The sequence below is a fragment of the Columba livia genome, chromosome 16 (assembly GCF_036013475.1).
Source record: "Columba livia isolate bColLiv1 breed racing homer chromosome 16, bColLiv1.pat.W.v2, whole genome shotgun sequence".
NCBI lineage: Eukaryota > Metazoa > Chordata > Aves > Columbiformes > Columbidae > Columba > Columba livia.
This window is the reverse complement of record NC_088617.1, coordinates 10,200,136-10,223,576: the sequence shown is the minus strand read 5'-3', so window position 1 is coordinate 10,223,576 and position 23,441 is coordinate 10,200,136. Positions and strand designations below refer to the sequence as shown.

The 23,441-nt window shown below is 47.9% G+C and overlaps 1 protein-coding gene across 1 annotated transcript; it reads right to left on the bottom strand.

Moving 5' to 3' along the window:
* Positions 1 to 111: 111 nt before the first annotated feature.
* On the bottom strand, positions 112 to 23,186 carry APCDD1L (APC down-regulated 1 like). Its single transcript, XM_065032444.1, has 4 exons — positions 22,840 to 23,186; positions 10,300 to 10,429; positions 9,040 to 9,598; positions 112 to 6,920 (listed from the first exon to the last, which is right to left on the bottom strand). The coding sequence occupies exons 1-4, from the start codon at positions 22,874 to 22,876 to the stop codon at positions 6,156 to 6,158; spliced, it is 1,491 nt and encodes a 496-aa protein (XP_064888516.1). The 5' UTR covers positions 22,877 to 23,186; the 3' UTR covers positions 112 to 6,155.
* Positions 23,187 to 23,441: the final 255 nt, after the last annotated feature.

Below are 23,441 nucleotides of genomic sequence, written 5' to 3'. Positions count from 1 at the left end.
CTCTGTCTAATGGGTGTCAGTGCAAAAGTGACAATACTCATTGTGCTGTTATTAACTTGTAGTTTGATGAGCTTCAGAGGACAAAGCAATTGTGTTGCCACCACTCAAATCTGCTTAACTATAAAATTTGTTTAATTAATGGCTTGACTTCTTTTTTCCACTGGATAAATGTAGATTGCTTTTTAAAATAACACAAGACCCAGCCAGAAATCTCTTACATGTAATATTCTAATAAGCATGCACTTGCGCCCTTCCGAAATGACGATAGATCTGTCATTTGCCCCGCTGTTTCCTGTGGGTCCATTTCCTTTCACAGAACTGCTTCACATTTGTACTTCTGAGAGTAAATTGAAAACTTTACTAAACCTCCATATAGATGTTTTTGCCTCCCAGTCCAGGCCTAAGTTCGTCCTGAACTTTGTGCGTGAGGGAAAACTCCAAAAGGGCTGGACCCGAGCAGAGGAACGAGGCTGCTGTTCTTGAAGCAAACGTGAACTTCGGGTCTTTCCTCCTCTGATCTGTCACTAGAAAATGGCCTTTTCCAGATGGCAAAACAAAAGAAGTTAAGAAAACAAATGAATTAAGAAGAATTAATTGAAGCCGCATATTACAAGTTGACATTATACATCTGGCATTTCTGTTTATGTTTCTGCATCAGTACATTTCACTTCTATTCAATAAGTTCCCAATTTTGTGATTTTTTTTGGTCAAGATTTCAAAGTGCCTGTGAAGAACCGAAGAACAGCCCCGAGTAAAATATTGTTCCCAGTTTAGCCGTACTTCATTTTTTTAATCAAATCTTTTTCTTCAGTGGATAAACTCACAAGATTAGAAAAGCCTCTTGAACTCCCTCGTGTTTGAGTTGGCAAAATTCCCACACACAATTATCCACACACAACTGCTTTTAAAAGACCTTTATTAAGGCTGCACAAAGTCAGGAGTTAGGAAATGGCAAAAAGGAGCTGGCGCGGGTAGTTTGGGCACTTTTTGTGTGTTCAGCATCCGATGGGTACCAGGGCAGAAAGTTTCAGCTGCCCAGGAGCCTGAAACTGCCCGACTTTGTGTGCCTGACCTTGCATGATCTCAGGAGCTGTGTGCTGAGGTTATAACGAGTGACCCTCGCAGCGAGTGCCGGACACTCTGAGCTGGAGCCGCGGGTTTGTTTTCACGTTTCACCATCAGGCCACACGCAAGTGTGACTGGAGCCAGAATCTTTCCTGAGCCCAAAAGAGCGTTCCTGTGAAGCCTGCGGACTCTCCAGCCCAGTTTATTTCTTGATCTACTCCGCCTGAGCTGTCAAATCGCACTCCCTTCCCTCCCTCAGCCCTTCGGTTCAATCCAAGTCGTCCTTGTTCCTTGGCTGCTCCTTGGCAAAGAAACCACCATTCAGCCAGTATCTTCAAGTGGCTTTTCTGCTCTGCTGCCTATTTATCTTCCGTCTCGGGCTCTTTCTTCCCACGTCCCAGTCTCGCTGTTGTGACCCCGGGCTGCGTTGGGTGCCGTGTCCAGCTCCATTCCCCGGGCATCGCTCGCATTTCTCCCTCCTCCTTCATCAAATCTGTTCCTTCTTCCTCTCCGCTCTGCAGAGTTTGGAGCAATCAGTCTTGTCAACCATCTCCAGCTTTTTTCTGCTGTTTCAATATAGCATTGTTATGGTAAATAGCGTGTTTCTATATTCAGCGGGGATTGTTTATCAAATGAAGCACCAGCTCAGTGTTGTTAATATATCCAAAAGTGGTTTAGAGCTTTTGTGTGTGTTTCAGTTTAAGAATTGTTTGGGAAATCTAGAATGCAAAATACATTCTAAGGTGTTTTAATCAGCGGGGCATGAATGGGAAAAATAAGTTACTGTTAATTGAGCTGTGAATTGATCAGACCCAGTGTCTGGCAAAGAGCTTTTACATTTTCATACCTGCTAGAGAAGCAGAAAATTGCAAAGGCAACTTGTCTGAGCAGCTTAGCACCTTAAAAAAGGTACAAAAGACTTTCATGCCCAGAGTCAGTGCAAGAAGCCACTAAATACATCTGCAGTGTTTGAAAATGAGTTTTTTCTTTTTTCTCTGCTTTTTGGAGTGATGAAACTCTTGAGAAGTATTATAAAAGAAGTGAATGGGGAAGAGTTTTCCAAGAAGTGCCTGTTACCATTGACTTTAGCTGGTACTAACCTGCCCGCGCATCTCTTAGCTTGGTTTCTCTTCACGGGTACAATAAAAAGGTATAGATTTATTTTACAGTTGAAAGGAATCCAGTAGTCAGGATTAATGTTTGTTGTCTGTGTCCTAGACCTGTTCTTCTAATGCAGTGTTAGACATGAAACATGAAGTTATTTGGTTTTGTCTTGCTTATGTCAGATAAAGATAAATGAATTGCAGAAGTAGAGGCTGGTGGTTGCTGTGGAATCCCGATTCCATTCGAGCGAGACATACACCACGCAAATGGTAATAAATGGAACTGGTGCTTCACAAGGGCAGGGCCGAGCAAATTTCACATTGAATCCGGTGGTGAAGAAGAAATTAGATGGAAATCTGAATTAGAATTGGCAGTTTTCTAAGTGAAAGCTATTAAGCGGCCAAAAACCCAACAATTTTGCAATCAAGAAGGGCGACGACTTTGGCTGACCGCCCATCCTGTTTCAGTGATGAAATGAAGGGAAAAATCAGATGTAAAGTAATATAAAACAAATAGGAGAAGGGGAAGCAGACAGCAGTCAACTCAAAATGAGAGTTATGAAGTGTAGAAAATGAATAAGCAAAGCAATAGCCAAAGGAAAAGAGAAATGTGTGGGTTGGAGCGCTCGGAGAGGGCGATAAGGAGCTGAAGTTCCAAGGGCATCATTGCAGTGGGACAAGGACCGTTTGTAGACACAGTTGGTAAAACGGCTCGTGATGATGAGGGGAACCGGAGGAGCAATGTCATTGTTCAGCAGTGCTTGATATTAAAAGTTAACATTGTCAAATCCAGTAGGTCTAGAAAGCTTCTACCAGTATTTCTAAGGCGGGCGCCCGGGGCCGATGAGGATGGAACGGGCCGGGTGAAGCGCAGAGCTGGCTGGACACCCCAGGAAAGGGATGGAAAAGGAGATGAGTGTTAATGAAGGAGCACGATGCAAGTCATTTCGTTACATCATTTCATTCTACCTTTGTATTTTCTTTGGGATTAGAGTGAACTGAGTATTATCCGGGCCCTGCAAAGCTCCGTGTTTTCTGACAATCACACCTTGTAGAAGGTCGTTTGAAAAGAACCACAGTGCAGCGGAGATGCTCGTAGGTGGTTCTGCTGGGATGGGAAACGATTCAGTGGTTACACATGACTGGTGAAAACAGATGTAAAATCACCACCAATGAAATGTTAACGTGACAAAAATATCCATACTTGGGACCAGAGTGAATAAGAGCTCCCAGTGCAGTCCCAGGGTGAAAGACTAATGAATAAGAATGTGTTCTTGTTTTTAATTACCGTTAGCAGTAAGTGATTATACTTCTGTATGTCTCAGCTGTGAGAGTTGGGAATTTTGGATGCCATTTGGATATTTACATTTTAAAAGAGAAGCTGAGTAATTGGAATGGGTGCAAAAAAAATTCCAAAATTACTGGTGGAGTGTGCAAATGCCTTCGAGAGGGAGACAGAGAAAGCTCAGTGGGCTGAGTTTATCTACCAAAATTGAGAATGTCTGGATTACCGTGCACAAGGACCTTCACGGGGAGACAATCCTGCACACTGCAGCTCTGACCTTAAAAAGAGCAACACGAGAATCACTGACTGGCAATCAGAGCCAGGCAAACCCAGACTGGAAAAAGGCACCAGTTCTTAAGAGAGAATAACTGTGTAATTTAGGAATGTTTCTCCCAAAACTGTGAACAATAAAAGTTATGATATTTACGCAAATAGCTTCTCCATGGCTTTTTTTCTTTCAGAGTGTACTGAAAGGGGCAGCGAGGACAGGGGAGGGTGTCGCGGGCTGGTGAGCGCGGCCCGTGCATCGCGGCGCTTGAGCCGTGTCCGGCCCAGCGCGGGGTGACCTGTGATGGGAGGCGCTGGAGCTTCCCCGCGTGTTCGGTGCGTAAGTACATCATGTTGTCCTGTAACTTCTTACATCGTGTTAATCCCATCACCATCTCAAAGGTATCTGTGGTCTTCGGGAAGTCTTTACCCTGTGCGATATCTGAGTATTTCTTGAGTTTAATCCATTTCCGTATTATGTAAAAGAAAAAAGAAGTTATCTACATACAAATCTCACTCTTGGGGTTAAATGTAGGGCAGGAATTGCCTTCCCCCACCTCCACCCCCCTCTGCAGACAACACAAGGCTGTTTGCCGTTCTCGCCATGGACATCTCTGGGTCCTGTGTAGCTTTGCTGATGTGTCGCCCCGCGGCCACGGTGAGTGACGGGAGACGGGTTCACTGAAAACCAAGGTCCACTACGTGTAGGGTTTGCTTGCGATGCGGCTGTGCCAGCCCAGACCTGCCCTGATTCACAGCATCTGCACCGGGACATCCCAGAGGAGATGCCACGCTCTCCAAGATGCACTTCCAGTTCTTCAAACGTTTGCCCTTGGATCTCCACGCGAGCAACAGAACAACCCGTACACACAGGGAGGTGTTTTGCCTGCAGAACTGACCCCAGAGAAATCCTTCTCCGCTGTGGAGGGAACCGCAGGCAAGGCAGCCAAGCGTGGCCTTTTCCATCTTAGAAGTGAAGCTGTTTATGTGCACGATTAATATTTGATCATTCCTGGAAGACGCAACCATGATGACAACACTTATGTCACAATTGTATGCATTTAATAAGCATCTCATTTGAATTACTAGTTAATGTACAGATCCCCCAGAAGTATTTTTATGTTATAAAACCCATAATTTATCTAAATACAAGCTGCAAGTTCGTAAATGCAGCCTTAAGAGGGTAGCTATTGCATAGCTGGTTTAACAAAATATCCTTTGTGAGTAAGATATATAGGCTTATTTGGAGAGGATTTAGCTACTGGGAGGACGTCTTCTCCAAGTAAGTTACATGCTTCTTAGCTGCAGCAGACAGGGAATGGCATTTCTTAGTTTGTCCTTCTCGTCAGTAGAAATCAGCCTGACCTGACTGGAGTATCTCCTCAGCCCACTGTTCACCAGGGGCAGATTTATAAAACATCTTTACGGGAATGAGGCTGGAAGTGACATCTTGATTGAAAGCAGAGCTGGATGAACAACGGCTGCTACTGAAGAGGAGACGGTTAATACGTACGGCCCGAGGAGCCCTGGCAGCTCTCTTCCCTGGCTGGGGGCAGGGGTCGGTTGCCTGGCAGTGCCTTCGCCTGCCGGACGCGGGGCCGTTGCTGATGCACCAAAGCGCAGGCGATGCACTGGGAAAGCCAGAATGATGCAGCAAGGATGCAGCGTCTGCAGGCAGGTAATCCTGCGGGCCGCAGCCGCTGTGCGCAGAAGCCTTTTCCATTTGCTGTATCTTCTTTGATTACAAGGATCAGGCATAACAGTCTGTGGAAGTAAAGCTCTGTCAGGGCTGCTTTTGTGCATACGTAAGCGGAGATGGGATGCTGCATCTTCACATGTGTGCATACACAAGAAAGCTGCTGGAAATGTCTGTAAACTGAGAAAGGCGTGATTAACCGCGCCCTCATCAAGAGCACTTGCTGACTGCTTATTGCTGACTGCTTATTGCTGACTGCTTATTGCTGACTGCTTATTGCTGACTGCCTCTGCAGATTAAATTTGCAAGAGCAGCAGTAAGGAGTATGATGGGAGGGAACTTAAAGAAACTCAGCAGCCGACACTTTGGATGTTTGAATTATATCTGAATCAAGCTCTTGATTAAATTTTAGCAATGTCAAAAGCTCAAAGCAGCAATTGCAATTGATGTCGCTTTTCCCCCCCTTTCTATTGCCGAATTATCTATTGCAACGTGCAGCGCATCAATGTCACTACATTAAATTTATACGCAAAGAAGAGGGGAGATGAGGCAATAAGGCCACAGGACAAACAGTACGTAACCAGGCATATCTTCTTGGCTCCATTCACTGTTGTTGGGTGTTCTTAAATTGTGTTTCCAAGCCTGAGTAAAACTGATTCCAGATGGAATATAAAGAAGGATATAAAAGTCACGCTAGCACCAGGACTGTCTGAATTCTGTGCTGTACCTGAATAGATAACTAGTCCCATCTTAAAAACAGAAGTGCTATAAACAACAAAAAGGCCACAGGCAAAGGTTTTAGTGCTTTGTTCCCATTAGCAACCTTTTTTCCCAAGTATTTTAGACTGACATAGTTAGAGAATTCCTCTGAAGCTCCGGCGCACTGAACCAGAGGTGCCTGATACGACGTGGGTCGCTTGTCTGGGCTGTCGGGACTGGATCCGTCCGTGGGCCGTTCGCCAACGTACAGGAGGCTGCGGTCTTGCGTGTCTTGCTCCGTTTTGAAAAGTTCGTACTCCATGTGGGGCAGCTTGATCCCCAAAGCCAAACATCCGTTTGTGGGTGTGATATCCTGCTCCACGCCAGCGCTCCAGGAGCTTGTCAGCCCACAGCTTCCAGGTTCCGAGGAGTTCAGCATCATCACCGTCACCTGGTCCATTGGCGTCACCCGAGCCTGCGTGACTTTAAAAGCCAGCTCCGTCCCGCCTCGCACCTTGGAGGAGGGGATGCCTTGGGTGTAATGCCCGGACGCATAGATGGTGAACGTTGGCTGCTTGCAGAGCGGGTCGGAGTAGTGATAGTAATAACCTTCCCAGGTGTGGTTGTTACCGTGGAAGATGAAGTACCTGGTGAGGAAGAGCACGGCGGGTCGGACCTCGCAGTGAGTGCTCACCCAGCTGCCACTGAGCTGCATCGGCAGCTGAGCTCGGGCGGGTAGGATGGGCGGGTGGTGCTCATCAGCTCTGTATATAATCCCACAGGCCGGGCAAGGATGCACATGATGCTGCAGAAGACAAAAAAAAATAAATCATTTTTGTAGACTGGGAGATGTCAGCTACACCGGCTGTTTCTGCGCAGACTCAGGAAAACCCACGCCTTCTTTTTGGCAATCAAAAAGGCCATGAAACCCTTCCCGTGGGGATGCTGCTGCGGCTGTGCCATGCGGGTGGCAGCCTCTCCAGGACAGCCCAAAGCGCGGGGCGTTCTGCCTCCCCCTTTTCCATTTACTGCACCCTCCTTTATGACAAGGGTCAGGCGCGACAGCCTGTCGATGTAAAGCTCTGTCATGGCTGCTTTTTGTACGTACATAAGTGGAGATTGGACGTCACATCTTTGCGTGTGTGCGTACACATGCAAACTGCAGCCAATGTCTGTAACCGCTGCATCCGAGACGGAGAAGGGAAGAACCAGCTGCAGAACCAGCTTTGGTTCTGAGCTCAGTTAGACCAGCCCTGCAGCCCATCCAGGGCCAGGAGGGTTTTGTGCAGCTCGGAACTTTTTCTTATACTTCATATATCACAACTGATTTATTTTTAAATAACCAGGGTTTTAACATTGTATGATTTTGAGAACACAAGCTAATCTTCACGGAGCTATCGTATGCAACAAGGTTAAATAACTCAGTAGTTAACTGTAGGGTGGGTAATTTACATGCGAGTTGATTGGAGTCTACTGTAATTTAGTCATTTTCAGCTTGCTTTACTGCTACTGTCACGTTAATGAGTGCTGACAGTACACAGTACATTATGGCTAAATAATCCCAGAAGTTGGCAAATATATATGCGCTCCTTAGACAGGAAATTCTTTGATAATGAAGGTAATTTGAGGAGAATGGGTTTCTTTAAAACAGATATAAATTTAAGGGGGGAAAAAGAGTGATATTTTCATAGAGAAAAGTTTAAAAATAGTTCCTAACATGGCAGTGTAACTCACCAGCACAGGGAAATGGGTCTTAGTTCAGGTGAAAAAAAACAGAAAAGAAGAAAAACCCTGTGCCCAATAAAATTATCACTTTAGCCATGGAGCCAAAACTCTTACTTGCTTAAACCAGCCGTGTGAAGTTATTTCTAACGTATGGCAGCTTCTAATTATCGCCAAGTGGTGACATCATGTGCTGGTCCATTGGAGAGCTGTTAGCTGATTAATTACAGTGCTGCATTCAGAGAGTGAATTTCAGTATCTTTAGGTTTGGTATTAAATTAACTTTTAAAAGTGTTTACCATCTGGTTTTGCTCATATATATGGTTTTGGCCCAAGATAACACAAGTTTAAGCGATGTGAGAATGTCACATTTGCGGGGCAGACGGGTGTTGCTCTGCGTGTTTCAGAGTTCCGCTGGTGCAGTTTGGGGTGCGGGGAAATGTTGCCCCAAAGGTTTGGGGTTTGTTTTCAATTAATTTATTTAGATCTAGTAAAGCCCAGGGAGGTTTTATTTCACCCCATCTCACTACTCAATCACTTGGGAATTGATTATCAATGATTCAGCTAGAAATGTGCTTTTCTGGAGAAAAACAACCTGCTGCAAAATGAAATAAAATATAAAATGAAATAAAATGCAGCTAAGTCAGTTTTATTTCTATCAAACCGAATGTTTGATTTCTGTATAATAACATAATTGTATTCAGGGCAACTTCCTCTCCTAATGGCATTACAGTGAGGACTAATGATTTAATGGCAGATGTTGTTTCCTTGCTCCTCTCAACACAGAGGACACGACAAAGAGCGAAGGGAGGGGAGGGAGACAAACGGCAGAGCCGGCAGCCGCTAATGATGTGCAGCCCGAAGCTTTCACTGACATCGCTGCAGGAAACTGCATTTCCTAGGGAAACACAGAGCCAAAGAAAAGCCATTCACTCCAGCCCCATGCCAATGCGGGCTTGTTTCTGGTGTTGGTTTTGCTGAGGTTTCCCCCAGCCCGGTCCTGCTCTCTCAGTCAGGGAGCCCCATGTGCCACGGAGCACCCGGGCAGCACCCTGGGAACCCACAGCCCAAACCTGCTCCTCCTCCTGTCCTCGGGACAGAAGGAGACCCAGCGCAGGCAGTAATTTAACAGCAAGGAAACCACACGTGCTTGGCAAAGCCCGTGAGCCAATGAGGGGACCACGTAAAGGGATCGTCCTTACCACGGCGCTCTGCATGGGCCGCTGGTAGCCCGTCGGTCGGTAATGGAGCCTCTCCAGCCAGTCCGTGTGAATGTCCCCCAGGTACAGCTCCTCCACCAGCCGGCTCCCGCCCTGCTGCGCCCGCGGCAGCGGCTCGTGCCGCTGCTCCACCCGCACCAGGCTCAGCTCGTGCATGGCGAAGCCCAGGGCGGCCGTGCAGTCACGCTCGGTCTTGGCGCTCAGCAGTTCGTAGAGGGCTCCGGGAGCCCAGGTGCGCCCCGGGGGCAGGAACCCCCTGCAGCCCTCGCCCGAGGTCTGGTTGATCCAGGCGGCCACCTCCCGCATGGCTTTCTGGCTGTGGAACACAATGCCGACTTTGTGGAGGTGGTAGTCAGCCTCGGTGGCCCCGCGGGTGATCCAGGAGGCCTGGCGCAGCCGGAGCTTGCCCTTGATGACCAGCGAGTAGGAGGGGTCGTGGCAGGAGGGGTCCCAGTAGTAGAACTGGTAAGCCTTGAAGAGGCGGTTGGCGTAGAAGAGGTAGGATCGGGTGAGGAACTCGGGTCCCGGCCGCACCTCACACCTGGGGAGGAAGGCAGAGCTGAGCGGCCCACAGCGTGGCCAAGGGTGACATCCCTCCCTGGGGACACCCCAGGTGAAGGGCGAGCACAGGTGGGAGCAGCATCGTGGGCAAGAGCCTCCTGCACCCAGTGGCCACCCTCGGGTAATTTTAAGGTCTGGGCATCTGCTACCAAAATGTGACCGTGCTGGATACAGGATCTTAAGCATTGTGTCACATCCCCAGGGACAAGTGCTGGGAGCAGGGGGATCAAGGCTGCTCTGCCCATTTGAGCCAGGTGTGCTCATCAGCTGCGCCCTAAAGGGGGCAAGAGGCTCAAAGGGTGCTAGGGGGGACCCCAAGATTCCCTCCAGCTGGGGTTGGGTGCTTGGGGCTGGGCTGGGGTTCTGCTCGGGGTTCAGGTGCGTTTCCGGGCTGGGGGTCAGCCTGGGGTTCAGGTGCCTTCCCGGGTTCGGGTGCATTCCCAGGGTTCGGGTGCGTTCCCAGAGTTCAGGTGCATTCCCGGGTTCGGGTGCGCTCCCGGGGTTCAGGTGCGTTCCCAGAGTTCAGGTGCATTCCCGGGTTCAGGTGCATTCCCGGGGTTCGGGTGCGTTCCCGGGTTCGGGTGCGTTCCCGGGGTTCGGGTGCGTTCCCGGGTTCGGGTGCGTTCCCGGGTTCAGGTGCGCTCCCGGGGTTCGGGTGCGCTCCCGGCCGGGGTTCCTTACCCAGTGGACACCCAGCGACCCTCCAGACGGGGCGGCAGCCGCGCCGCGATCCTCCCGCCGTCCTGCAGGTGGCGCAGCTGCTGGCGGCACCGCGGCTCCCAGCGCAGCGGCGGCTCCGCGGCCGCGCAGACTGCGGGGGGAGAGAGAGGGAGGGAGAGAGAGAGAGGGCGGTGTCAGCACCTGGGGCTGGGGCTGGGGGGTCCCGCCGCGGGCCGGGTCCCGCTGCTCAGGGCTCCGCGCCCTCGCAGATGCCGCGCAGAGCCGCGGCCCGTGGCCGGGACGGTCCCGCGGGGGCGGGCGCTGCCGTTCCTCCCCCGACACCCAAAACATTTCAAACGCTGTTGCCCGGAAAAGCAGGAGAGCCAGCTGGAGAGCCAAACCCCAAGCGGGCAAGCTAAGCAGCAGGCTCTTGGTTAAGGACACAGATCTTTTTTCATTTACTGTTTTCCAACATGAGTCTCATCTGAATCCAGCTATTTTGTAGATGAAATCTTCAAATAAAACTGAGTGCTCTTTGTTCGTGTTCTCTCCCTCTCAAGCTATTGTTGAAGCAGGAACTGAAACAGGGAATTACAGCATGGGAACATTAGACTCGCCTGTCGCCCGCCATAAGGACAGTAATTCTGTCACTTACCTCATTTCCCATAACAACGGATGTTATTGGCTTAGGGAATGTGTGAACACTCAGCTAAATCCTGAAGACCTTTGCATGCACACATATATATGTACATATATTCCTATATATTACTCACTCTTTACTTAAGCAAACTTCTGTTCCACTCATCGTGAGTTTGCCTCAGTAAGAAACTTGGGATTTGCCTCTTTCTACCACCACGGAATGAGTTCTCAGCGAAGCTCCTCCTGAAACCCCACCGATTTTCTGCTGTCGAACAACTGTCCCATTGGGCAGAGCCCGGTCCTGGCCTGGCATGTTCAGCCCAGGGCTGCCTGGGGTTCATGAGCCCAGCCGGGGTTCGTTTGCTCCCGCTGTACTTTGCAATTTGCCTAGTAGTGTGCTGGAAATTTTCAAGACAACTTTTAGTGACTATGTACCCGTGGTTAGGATACAGGTTGCTTTCCAGCCTGCCTACCAGCTGGAAAGAAAGAGATAACGTAAATATGTATAACCTGCCCACAGGGTGAGGATGCTGTATGTCTGCATACCCTGTGCCGCAGCCGAGATCAAGACACAGTCACAGCTGCCCCTCCCAGTCCCACAGAGGTACTTCTATATAACCCGAACCATCCTGTGGTCTTTATAGACCCTTCCTTGGGAAGAGAAACCCAAACCATGTGCCTGCACATGGGAGAAGTGACGGGTGAGACCGTGAAGGGCCCAGGCCCAGCCTGGAAAGCGCAATCATCTTCCCAACAAGAAGCGTTTGCAGATGAAGGCAGTGCAGATGGGTCTGCCGCAAGCCATGGGCAACACATGAGCTGTTGAGCAACGTCGGCAAAATTCCCTGGCTCACAAGCTCAGGATGTAACACAAATATAAACATGCGGGGTGAGATTCACAGCTGGGCTCTACCAGCTCCCCCGATTCCCACATCCCATTTATTCTGAGGCAGAAGCCTCATCCCTGGCAGCAATGCATCCCACACACACAGGGTTAAACCCCTGTTACAAATCTTCAGCATCCACGTTTGCCACAAATACAAGCCCTAGACCAAGTTAAATGAGAACTCGATAATTAAAGGTCTGCTGAGCAAGTCAGAGGCTCCTGAACATGTGGCAAAGCAGAGACTTCCACTCAAATAGTATTTTATTACTAATGTAGTGATATGTGACTTAAGCCGTACATCTGACGGACAAATCTGGAGTCACTTCACTATGGCACTGCCACTTGCAAAGGGTTTGCGTCACAGTAACAGGGTCCTTGAAATGTATTTGTGTAGATTTAAGCACGCAAACCCTGAAACTACCACATGGGAATAAGCAGATGGCAAGCGAAGCCCGCAGCGAAGCAGGGGAGCAATAGCAGCCGCAGCCAACCTACCTAAAGGCCCGTGAAACCGGCCTTGGATTTTCTGTTACCTCACACTGCAGTGCAGCTGGAAAGACGCATTATTAGTGTTAAGGGCTCTTTTTGGAGCAGACTCACAATCGTACTGTTTTAATCATCTTTAAGGGCTGGATGTAGCGAGCAAGGATAGCCAGCTCCTTCACAACTGCTCGCACTAGTGCTTCCTAAACAGCAGTTCCTGTGAGTCCTTGTGTGAAAAGGGGGAAATTATGGATGACAAAACTCATTACTATTAGTTGAACCTTTAATCTGGCAGCTGCCTGATGGGCGCCCAGTTTGCAGAGCCCATTAGAAGTCAGGGCTCTGCATCCCCATCCCAGTTCTGCCGTGACTTTGCTCTGTGGCCTCAGGCAAGTTCACTCCTGTGAGCTCCTTACTCCTGTGTGCCCCTTGCTCCTGTGTGCCCCTTGCTCCTGTGTGCTCCTTACTCCTGTGTGCCCCTTGCTCCTGTGTGCCCCTTGCTCCTGTGTGCTCCTTACTCCTGTGAGCTCCTTACTCCTGTGAGCTCCTTACTCCTCTGTGTTCCTTACTCCTGTGTGCTCCTTACTCCTGTGTGCCCCTTGCTCCTGTGAGCTCCTTACTCCTGTATGCTCCTTACTCCTGTGTGCTCCTTACTCCTGTGAGCTCCTTACTCCTGTGTGTTCCTTACTCCTGTGTGCTCCTTACTCCTGTATGCTCCTTACTCCTGTGTGTTCCTTACTCCTGTGTGCCCCTTGCTCCTGTATGCTCCTTACTCCTGTGAGCTCCTTACTCCTGTGAGCTCCTTACTCCTGTGAGCTCCATACTCCTGTGTGTTCCTTACTCCTGTGTGTTCCTTACTCCTGTGTGCCCCTTGCTCCTGTATGCTCCTTACTCCTGTGTGCTCCTTGCTCCTGTGTGCTCCTTGCTCCTGTGAGCTCCTTGCTCCTGTGAGCTCCATACTCCTGTGTGCTCCTCACTCCTGTATGCTCCTTACTCCTGTGAGCTCCTTACTCCTGTGTCTGTCTTCCTCACCTGCAAAATACACCAAGTTTCATCTGACTGACCGATCAAGAGGCCTAATTGCTGGCAAAGCTTTTGCAGGGCCTTCAGTACAAGCGTAGTCCAAACTGAATTACACTTAAACATTAAATCATTATCCTAGAGAATAAGGTAAAATAAAAAATAACTGCATTTGTGTTAGAGGTGATGGACTATGAAGGTCAAATTTGCTCGTTTGTAACTACAGAAAGACTCTAGAGGTGAAGGTGTAGTCTGCAGACATACCAAAATAACAGCCCAGAATACAGCCCTAACTGCACTCTGTGTGTGTTTATTGCAGCAGAACCTTCAACATTTTACTGAACTCTTCTGGCAGAAACACTAAAAGTCAACATTGTTTGAAAGCACAGACACTTTGGCAACATGATCAGCTACATTTTGACACATTCGATAGAAAAGGGTATTTTCATAATCAGGATCAAAATCAAAAATTTTAAAAAATAAAAAAGGAAAAAAAAAAAAAAAAAAGGAAGAGAGCAAAATAAAAAAGCCCCCAGAACGTAAATATTTGGCATGATGGGAATTCCTAGGGATTTTGTCTTGCTTAACTGTACACAGAACTCCAAGCTGGATGCATCCTCAAACCAAAAGCTATTGGCTTGTATCCAAATTTTGTGGCTGCTTTTCTCTCTCAAATATTCCAGCCTAGCCCCACCAGATCCAAACATCCTTTCAGGCTGGAAAAGTTTCGTTCCAGACCTAAAATCTGTAGTTAGGGCACATCCCTATTCCAAGAGCAGCATCAAGTGGCTGTCACTCACATGTCATTCCGTTCCTCAGCCCCTGGTGAAGCCCATCAGAGGAGCTCCTCTCTCCATCCTCAGAAACACACGAATTAACTGCTTTATAGAGTCCTTGGGCAGGAGGAAGGAATTGTTCACAATTCATCTTCAAGACAAGAATACTCATTCATAGGAAAATCTGAAAAAAAAAGCGCCCCAACTGTGATCTCTCCCACTCGCTCGTTATCCCGTCTGTCTGTATCGATTAACCACAAGCGTTTCCAGAGAGCTCCTCAGGACAGCAGCTAGACAAAACAGTGGGGTTTTCCAGCTTTCCGGTGTGTGCTGCATCCAGAGCGCTGGCCCGAAGCCTCCGAGCAACGGGGCTGTACAGGCGCTCAGAAAATTAGGAACACCAGGAACCGCTGCCATCAACAGCAGCAGCGAACGCCGACCAACTCCTCCATCTACTTATTTGTAGTGATTTTCAGAAAAATCAGACCCATGGCATCAAATCACAGAAAGGCAGAACTGGAAACTCTTTGCAAAGCAAATTGTTGGTAAAATTAAGACCAAAGATTCCAAGGCAATGGCCAAGCCTGAAAATGAGGGAGCGCCAGTGGGGTTGTGCTACAGAACTGCTGTGTGCTCCAGAGCCCGACCCACTTCTCGCTTCTAGAGGAAAAAATACCAACCAAATGGAAACAAATCTTGTTTGTGTTCCTGCAAGCAGACTGCCTTTGGAAAAAAGCAAAGTTGAGCCACACATCTGTTTCTTTATAAATGGAGGAGAAAATGCAAACATTACAGTTTGCACCAAATTAGTTACTGTAGATAACTCTTCTCCAGAGCTAGCTTGCTTCATCTACTACATGTTATTGCCTCCTATGGCCAGAATTTATTATTCCCATTTATAATTCTCACGTTTCAGTTAGTCACCCATTCTCAGGGATAAGATCAGTGCCTGAAGTCATGGAGCATTACACATTTCTTCATTTAGAGATGACATAAAACCTTTGATATTCTCTGAGGAATGTTCAGACTGGAATGAAAGGGACAATAAGAAACATATCAGTATATTCTGCATAAGCAAATTACACTTATCCACACAGACTTCATTAACAGAGTAAAATCATTTCTTTAGCGTTTTTCTCTCCTGAGAGCATGCAGAATGGATTTTGGGCTGGCCACTAAAGGAATAAGCATTCTTTTAAAAGAAAAGAAAATGTTTAGATTTAGCAAATCAATTTTTATTGCATTGTGTGGAGATTAGGTTAGTGGTGCTTTTAATTCACTCAGAATAAGGCACTCCCAATAGAATGATTCTGTGGGAAGAGATACGTTCTATATTATAATATTATAAAGTTATAAAACTTAAATATAACCCACTGGGGGTGTAAAACTCTATCACTGCAGAACTTTGCATTTTGCCTATCTGCAAACTGAACCCAATTCAGGACAGGACTTAAGCACACGCTTAAGTCTAATTGGTTTCACTGAAACTTAAGCATGTGCTTGAAATTAAGCCAGTGCATGAGCACTTTTCCTGATTAGTAATGCCTCCCTGAACTGAAGCCAGAATGTGGTCAAGTGGTTGCGGGAGGATGCCAGCGCTTTCACTGGAGTCCTCTTTGTATTTCTATTATTCATCCCTTCTCTCATTTGCCCATAAAACAGGCATAATTATACACCGCTGTTTCACTAGTCTGACTCGTAGTTCATGCTATTTGTAAAATGCTTCAAATTCACTAGATTTTTCTCAGTTATTCTTTTAAGGATGGCATGATAAATGTATTACGTTAGCTACCATTGTACAGCATCACCTTGAGTTTCCTGCACACAACACAGCGCAATCATGTATGAAATTCGCCAGATCCTAAGAGGGAACACAGCCGGCTCAGAATTCCCAAGCACCTCAGGACTTTAGAGAGATTTCCAAAATGTATTTTCACCACATTCTTTCAACACATTGGCAAACAGGTTCAGATCCCGTATTCTATGGCTGTTAGCTCAGCTTTATTCAGAGGCTGTGATCATTGCCTAATTTGTCTCATCCACAATTAAAATAGTGAAGCACTTGTGGTGAGTTGACTGGAGGTTTTTAAGGCGCTAGAGAAGTAAATATTTTGTTCTCAGAATCACAGAATCATTTATTTCTCTTGTAAGTGTCATGTCCAGCGACAGATGACAAGACAGATGGGATGTGTGGGAGGGAAGGGGAGAAGGGATTCTCTCCTATACCTCAAAAATCTTCATTATAAACTACGTTTAAATAAAACAGCTTCTTAAAATTGCCCTGTCTAGCCATTTACCTCAAAGAAGAAAACCAGGCCTGACATCATAAATGGGTTTGTGGGGCTGGAGCCCAGTTCCACTGGACAGTGTAAAGAGGAAAGATCCCATGAGCGTTACAACACAGCATCGACCCTCATTCCAAAAACGCCCGTGCCCATGAACTGAGGGTAAACACTCCATTTGGATGGATGCATTTGGGATGCAAAGGAGAAACGGGACAGGGGATACTGTCAAATGGAGCGAACCAAGCAAGACATGTCGAGAACAAGGTGACGCTGTGAGCCAAAATCAGGGAAATCACAGGGCTCCCCTACAGCAACTCACTGGCTCCACATTAACCTACAGGGCAGAGTCTGGAGGGAAAGGGATGGTTCATCAGGACAGGTAAGAACTAATAGGATCATTCCTACGTGCCTTCTGTTTTTTTCAGCATCAGGAAGCACTGAAAAAGGCAAATGGGTTCAGGCTATGGTAATACATCGTGACTGGTGTTAAACTCTGATCAGTATTGCTGCAGAAATTTGGCACAGAGCAATATATAACCAAGAAGCAAAAGAAACTGAAGGAGAGAAGGAGAGAAGGGCGATGCTAGAGCTCTTTTCCTTGAACACCGGTGAAACTTTCAATTTTAATTTGGTGAGATACGCACAGTGAGATGATCTCTAATCCGCTGGGTACCTAGACAGTGAGAGATTGGTGAGAACACATGGGGGAAAGCATTTATTTTCAAGAAATAAAGCAAACCAATTCAGTTCTAGGCTGAACAATACACCAGGGGTACAATCGTGCCTCAGATAAATTCTAACCAGAGTTCATATTCTTACCAAATGGGAAATATTAAATCTATCTTCCTCAATTTAGATGAGATGGAAACTCATTAGAAAACATAACACATGGTTTTGAAATTAATGGCATGCCATCATTTCGTATGTGTAGACCATCCATGCAGTTTTGGCAACTCCCTTGAACCCCTGCACAGCCACTTTATTAGTGGCTATTGTGGCCATTTTTAATAGTGATGGCTAAGCTTTTTTTTTCCCCGGATGCTTTGAAGAGCAGAACCAGTGATCGGGCCATGGCTTGGCTCTTAAATGCCAACCTCGTTTCCAATGTCTAAATCACTCTCACGGACCATGAGTGCAGAGGACCACCCACCACATAATATTAACATAAATATAACATTTACCCAAAGCAAAATGAGCAACTGGAACTGGCAGGAGTTGAGAGCAGAACAACAAAAAAATGATTAGGGGGTGGGAGGGATTGAGTTACAAAGGAAAATTAAAAGAGCAGAGTACATGTAGCCTGGCTGAGTGATGGCTGGGGCACGATGGACATGATAACAGCCTATAAATATTCACAAACACCAAGGAAAGGAAGGAATTCCTTGCAGTGAATAAAGAGGTTCTGTTGGGAGCAAATGAAGAGAGGAAAAAAATGTGGCTTGTGTATCAGGGTGAACTCCTGGAGACACAGCCCAGTAGGCAGCGCGAGTCCACTTGCTTGGCAGGATTTTGAGGGGTTGAACAAAGCGTAAGCACAGCTGGGAATAACCCACTCTCTGCAGGGAGTTGGTGGGATATTCAGAGTGGCCTTTCAGCCTCCCATGGCCACGGAGATCCCTGCTCCCCCAGGACAGCTGCTCTCCTGGGTAAGCACATTGTTCACTGTCGTGCTCATCAAAATCACTGCCTGGCCTCCATGGGAACAGAAATGGGCCAGATGCACAAATGCATTTGGGTCCGCAAAGACAAAAGTGACTGCAATAGGTACCAACTGCTGGACACAGCTGGGAATGCCAGTAGGTCCCTGCAATGTGAAGTGCTCACCGTTGAAAATCTAAGTCCAGGAAATTTGGTCACAAACCCGCTAAAACAAGAACCATCCTTCCGTTCTCTCCTTATTTAGCGCCTAACACAACAAGTTTCTTGGCGCTGCTGCAAGGGTACTGTTTATAATAATAAAAATAGGGTCTAATAGGATCTAATAGTCTGAGGTTACGTGGCCCCTGCTAAGCCAAGGATGGGAAGGGCATTCACAAGCATAGTGGAAGGTACCCTCAGAAAACAAAGCTCTGCAGAGAGGTGGTAAACTGATACACAGCCCACATCAGAAACATGCACACATATTTAACTTCGAGTCACAAGTGACCACAGAAAAAGGTTACTTGTTCAGCTGAAGCACAGAATTAAAGCTACGTCTAACATGTGTTTTGGGGTCTGGGTGTGGTTTCTAGATAGCCTGAAATTTCAGTCTACTGTTTTGCCTGTCAACATTAGCCAAGTTTTGATGTGTTCCAGTTCTCTTAACACTGCCGACAGATGCTAAAATCAAAGTTGACATTCAACCTACGCGCCGTGTAATCTAATAACGGGACTCGCGCTACTCAAAACTAACAAAACTTAGGAGCTTTTGTGCAGCAAAACTTTGCAGCCATTTGTGTTTTCCTGCATCTTTTCCAGGGAGTCTAACAGGGAAAAATGATTTTTTTCTCTGAAAAGCTTTAAAAATCGTGTGTCATTGTGGTTTTGTGTCAACAGGGGAGAAGCGACACTTAAAAGCCACAACCTGCCAGCATCCAGCACTCGTGGATTGGGTAAGAGTGTGAACAAGGTGAATCCGACTGTTCCAGTGGGGAGCTCGCTGTGTACATCGATCTCCACGTAGGGGTGAAATCCTGCCTCCAGGGACCTCTGTCTTCAACTCAGACACAGCCAAAATGTCACACGTTTGTCAGTGTTTCCTATTAACCTGGTAGAAACCATAGGGGACCTTTTCAGTGATCGACCAAAGGGATGCACTGAAGTTTAAAGCATTATTTTATAAACTAAACCCAAGCAAATCTCTTCAAGCACTCAGTGGTGAGACTTCTCCTGTTGATTTATGTCCCACCACACCAGCTGTAAGTTGAGAGCTGTTGTTGCACTGATCCAAGAGTCTGACAGTGCCACGGGAGCTGAGCTTCACTGCAGCATTCTCAGTTTCAGCTGAATTCAAACTGTGATGATTTAATAAGCTATTCGCTGAAAATGAGAAAACATCAGTATGAAAGACATGATTATCACAACATCACATGCTAAAACTCAAAAATAATGATGGATTTCAACCCTCTTATCACTTAACACTCTGGAGCTTTGGCATTTCAAATAGACATCAGAGTTTCTTTCCTAATCCACAGAAAAAGAGCTTTCCTAATTTTGCATTTTATTGCATGAGACCTTTTAACTCCTTAAAGGAAAAAAAAACCCAACACAGATGGCAGATTACTAACCCCTCAGATCTTACACAATTTAAACTAGATAGGGAAGGAGCTGTTCTATGAATCATATCTTCAGTTTCTGGCAGCACTGTGAGCCTACAAAGAAGGGTTACACATTAAAACTCTCACATTCTCACTGTCACTTTCTTGGTATTATTATATCTGAGATGCACTATCATAAAGTCACAAATTCTCTTTCTTTCACAGCTTTATCTTCCTTGGCAAATAAATAAGAAAGCCAAAGGAATTGCATAAAAGCGTTGTATAGGTGCTTCCTACTTTTCAGGTTGATTTTAGCAGTGATTGTAACTCATGCATGAAAGCATTTGTCTTTATAGATGACATATGCTATGTTGTGGGGAAACACAGGATCCCATTGAAAGCAAAATCTCCTTCCAAACTTTGTTCTGCCAGATGCAGCCTCCCCTAGCACTGGATTCCAGCTTTGGTTTTCTTCATAGCAATTTCTGGCTTTTGAAAATCTCCTTACTCAACAGTTTGTGCTTGTGGGGAAAATATAGAAACCACACAGTATTTTTTTCACTTGTGCTTTTTTAACATCTCAGCCCTGTTTTTATCTATATCCATAGACTTTGAAACATGGCTAACGTATAATTATGGAAAGAACAAATAGAGTCATATCACACGATCCAGCACAATACATTAGCTGCTCATTTTTTGGCCAGCTCGAGAAATGAGGATTAAAACCCACAAAGTTGGTGAAAATCAATTAGCTAAGTAAACATTGCCCAAAAACATATTTGAACCAAAGACAATAATGTTAATTTAATAGTAAGTACAAATTCACACACACATATCCATATTGAATGCACTACTATCATTTATGGGATTCTCTTCCTACCCTCATAACTGAATGCAACTGCTGATCTTATCTTACCCCAACACTGTAATTTTCAAACTTAAAAATAAACATCGAGAGCAAGAATAGATCTTTTATGTTAAAGCCATGTAGGAGAAGCTACACATGAAAAATATCAGCGTGGTGTTATTGGAATGTGAAGACTTTAATGAAAGCTTAGGTAAAACTCAGCAAGTCTCTGGGGACGTTTCCAGGAATGAACGATTCCTTGCTGGAGGAGACTCCAAAATCAGATTCAGTTACCTAACTAAAGTGCTTTTTCAACTAATTATGCACTGGTGTAACGCTCATGCTGTTGTTCAGTTTAATGCAAAATACAGAATGCCATTCTTGCTCACAGTGAAGTCACCGGCAGACCTTGCTTTGATTTGACTGAGTTCTGGATCTGACTGAGCTATTTAAACATGTGTTTTAAGTCCCAGCTTCTGTTCTTACTGAAATCAATGGAAATTCTCTCACTGATACTGGATGGAAGAAGCACGGGGTTTAAATTAGATTGGACTAAAATAAATTGTATGAAGATTTCAGAAAGAAGTATTCTAATAAGACTTAAGTGAGTAATCTTATATATTCCAGTATAACAGGTCTCTGAGCTTAGAAACTTGAGCTAATAAAATACATAGAGAAGGAAAATATATATTTCTTAACCTGTTAAGCCTTATCTTTGGGGAACAAATTATGACAAAGACCCCACATACGAACAGAAAAGTAACAGTACAGAAGTACGTTGCTTAGAGATTTCTTTCTGTAGTCTGGTACTTTACACTTAATGCAAATAACGTCCGATAGCTGTCACTACACAATTCTTTCGCAATGATCACTAAACTAAGCCCTGAGCTCGAGAGGCAAGTCAGTGTGCTGTTTTGCTGCCCGAAACCTCAGATGAATAAATTAAGCGGTAGAAAGCAAGCCAGCAACAGGAAACCCAGGTGTCTGGATTCCCAGTGTCCAGACTGCCCGGGGGCCTCAGGGGCACCCTCGTCCTTCCTTTCACCTGCCCCTTCGCTTCAGGGGTGCGGAGCCTCAACCAAGGGTCTCCCTTCCATTTCTTGGGAAAAGCCTCCCTCGGGCTCTGCTCCTTGTCGTGATCACTTTGCCTTTTTTCCCAGCACAGTTGTCTTTGTTCTCCCATATGGTCTCTTAAGCCAGAACCTTTTCTACTGAAACTGCTCCAAGAACTCTGGGGTTGAAAAGATGCGTTTCTGAACGGGAGCAGCGAAGATGCCGCCTGCGCTGCTCTGAGGCCGCGTCTGTGCAGCTGGGGCTCGGGGACATGTCCCTGCAGCAGGACACCGCTTGGGAAGCTGTCCCTTGCTGGGGCAGGTGCTGGATCCTCCCAGGGGTAATTCCCAGTGAAACACCACTGAGAATCACCTCTGAGTCCACCCTGGATCTCAGCTCAAGAGCTCACGGTGCTCTGGGCAAGGACAAGCTGCGATGGGGAAAGCCCGAGAGGGTTTCTAGCGGGGGGACAACGACCGCGACCACTCTGGGAGCCTGGGGTGGGAGGCAGAGGCTGAGCCCCAGCCCAAGACCGCCCTGGCCAGCTCAGCACCGACCTCCAGCCCTTCTGGCATCTCCACAAGCCACTCTCAAGGGGGGACGGGAAAGCCTCCAGAGGAGAACCTCGGTGGGGGGACTGCACGCCCTGCCCTTCCCCACAGCTCGGCGGCGTCCCCGGGGCTCCGGGCTCCCCTCCCCAGGCAAACGGCGGCAGACGGTGCAGAGCAGCGCGAGGCGCGTTGCCCGGGCTCCTCCGCGGACGCTGCGGCCGGACACCGCCGGGAAACCCGCCCCGGGCCGGGCGGGCATCGAGGGGAAGAGCCGGGCAGGGAGCGGACGAGCGCAGCTCCGGGACCCCGGTGCCCCCTGACCCGCCGCCAACACGGCCCGGGGCGGCAGCGGCACCCCGGGGACCCCCTGCCCGGAGCCGGCCCCGGGGAGACCCGCCTTGCAACTTCCTAGCGCCCTCCTTGCAATCTTCTCGCACCCTCTTCGCAGACGCCTTGCAGCCCCTTTGCACCCTCCTTGCAATTTCTTTGCACCCTCTTTGCAATCTCCTTGCACTCCCCTTACAGCTTTCTTGCTCCCTCCTTGCCATTTCGTTGCACTCTCCTGGCACCCTTTTTGCACACTCCTTGCACACTCCACACACTCCCCTTGCATCCTAACTCCTCGAACCCTCCTAGCAATCCCCTGCCTTTTCCTGCCCCTTCGCAGCGCCCGGGGGAAGAAAGAGGTGGCGGGGAACCCCCCGAAGGGACGACCCCGACTCCTGCACCCACTCCCCCTCCCCTCCGCCCGCCCCAGAATGTCATCGGCCGCCGGTGCCACCTACCTACGAGCAGCCCGACGAGCCACCAGCACCGGACCATGGTGGCCGCTGTGTTTCCTCGCCGAGCCGGCGGCAGAAGAGGCGCGATGGCCGGCGGTGCCCGCGGAGCTCAGCGGGGCGCGGCGCCCGGCGGCGCAGCCATGGGCCGCCTCCGGCGCTCCGGTGCCCGCGGCGGCGGGACCCCGGCTTCGGGCCGCGGGCGGGAGGCTGAGCGCGGCGGGGCAGGCTCGGGAGCAGTCCCTCTGCTCAGCCTCAAGCCTTCCGAAGGGAGAAAAAAAAATAAAAATATATATATATATATATCTAAAAAAAAAATCACCACAGCCCACCCCGCCTTCGCTGTGGAGAGCGTCCCCCCCGACTGCTGATAGCTTTAATGGAGCTTGGCAGCCACAGGTTCAAGTTGCCAGAAGAGGTGGAGACTCCGCCGCCTGCGCCCCACATGCGGCCGCGCATCGCACACGCGGGGGAGGAGGCGGCTGCGGCCGCCCCGAGCGGGACGGGCACCCTCAGCCCGGGGACCGGCGCTTTCACCTCAGAGCCCCGCACGCCTCCCTCAGGCACCGGCGCCGACGGCCGCCCTGGCCGCGGGCGCCATGGCTGTG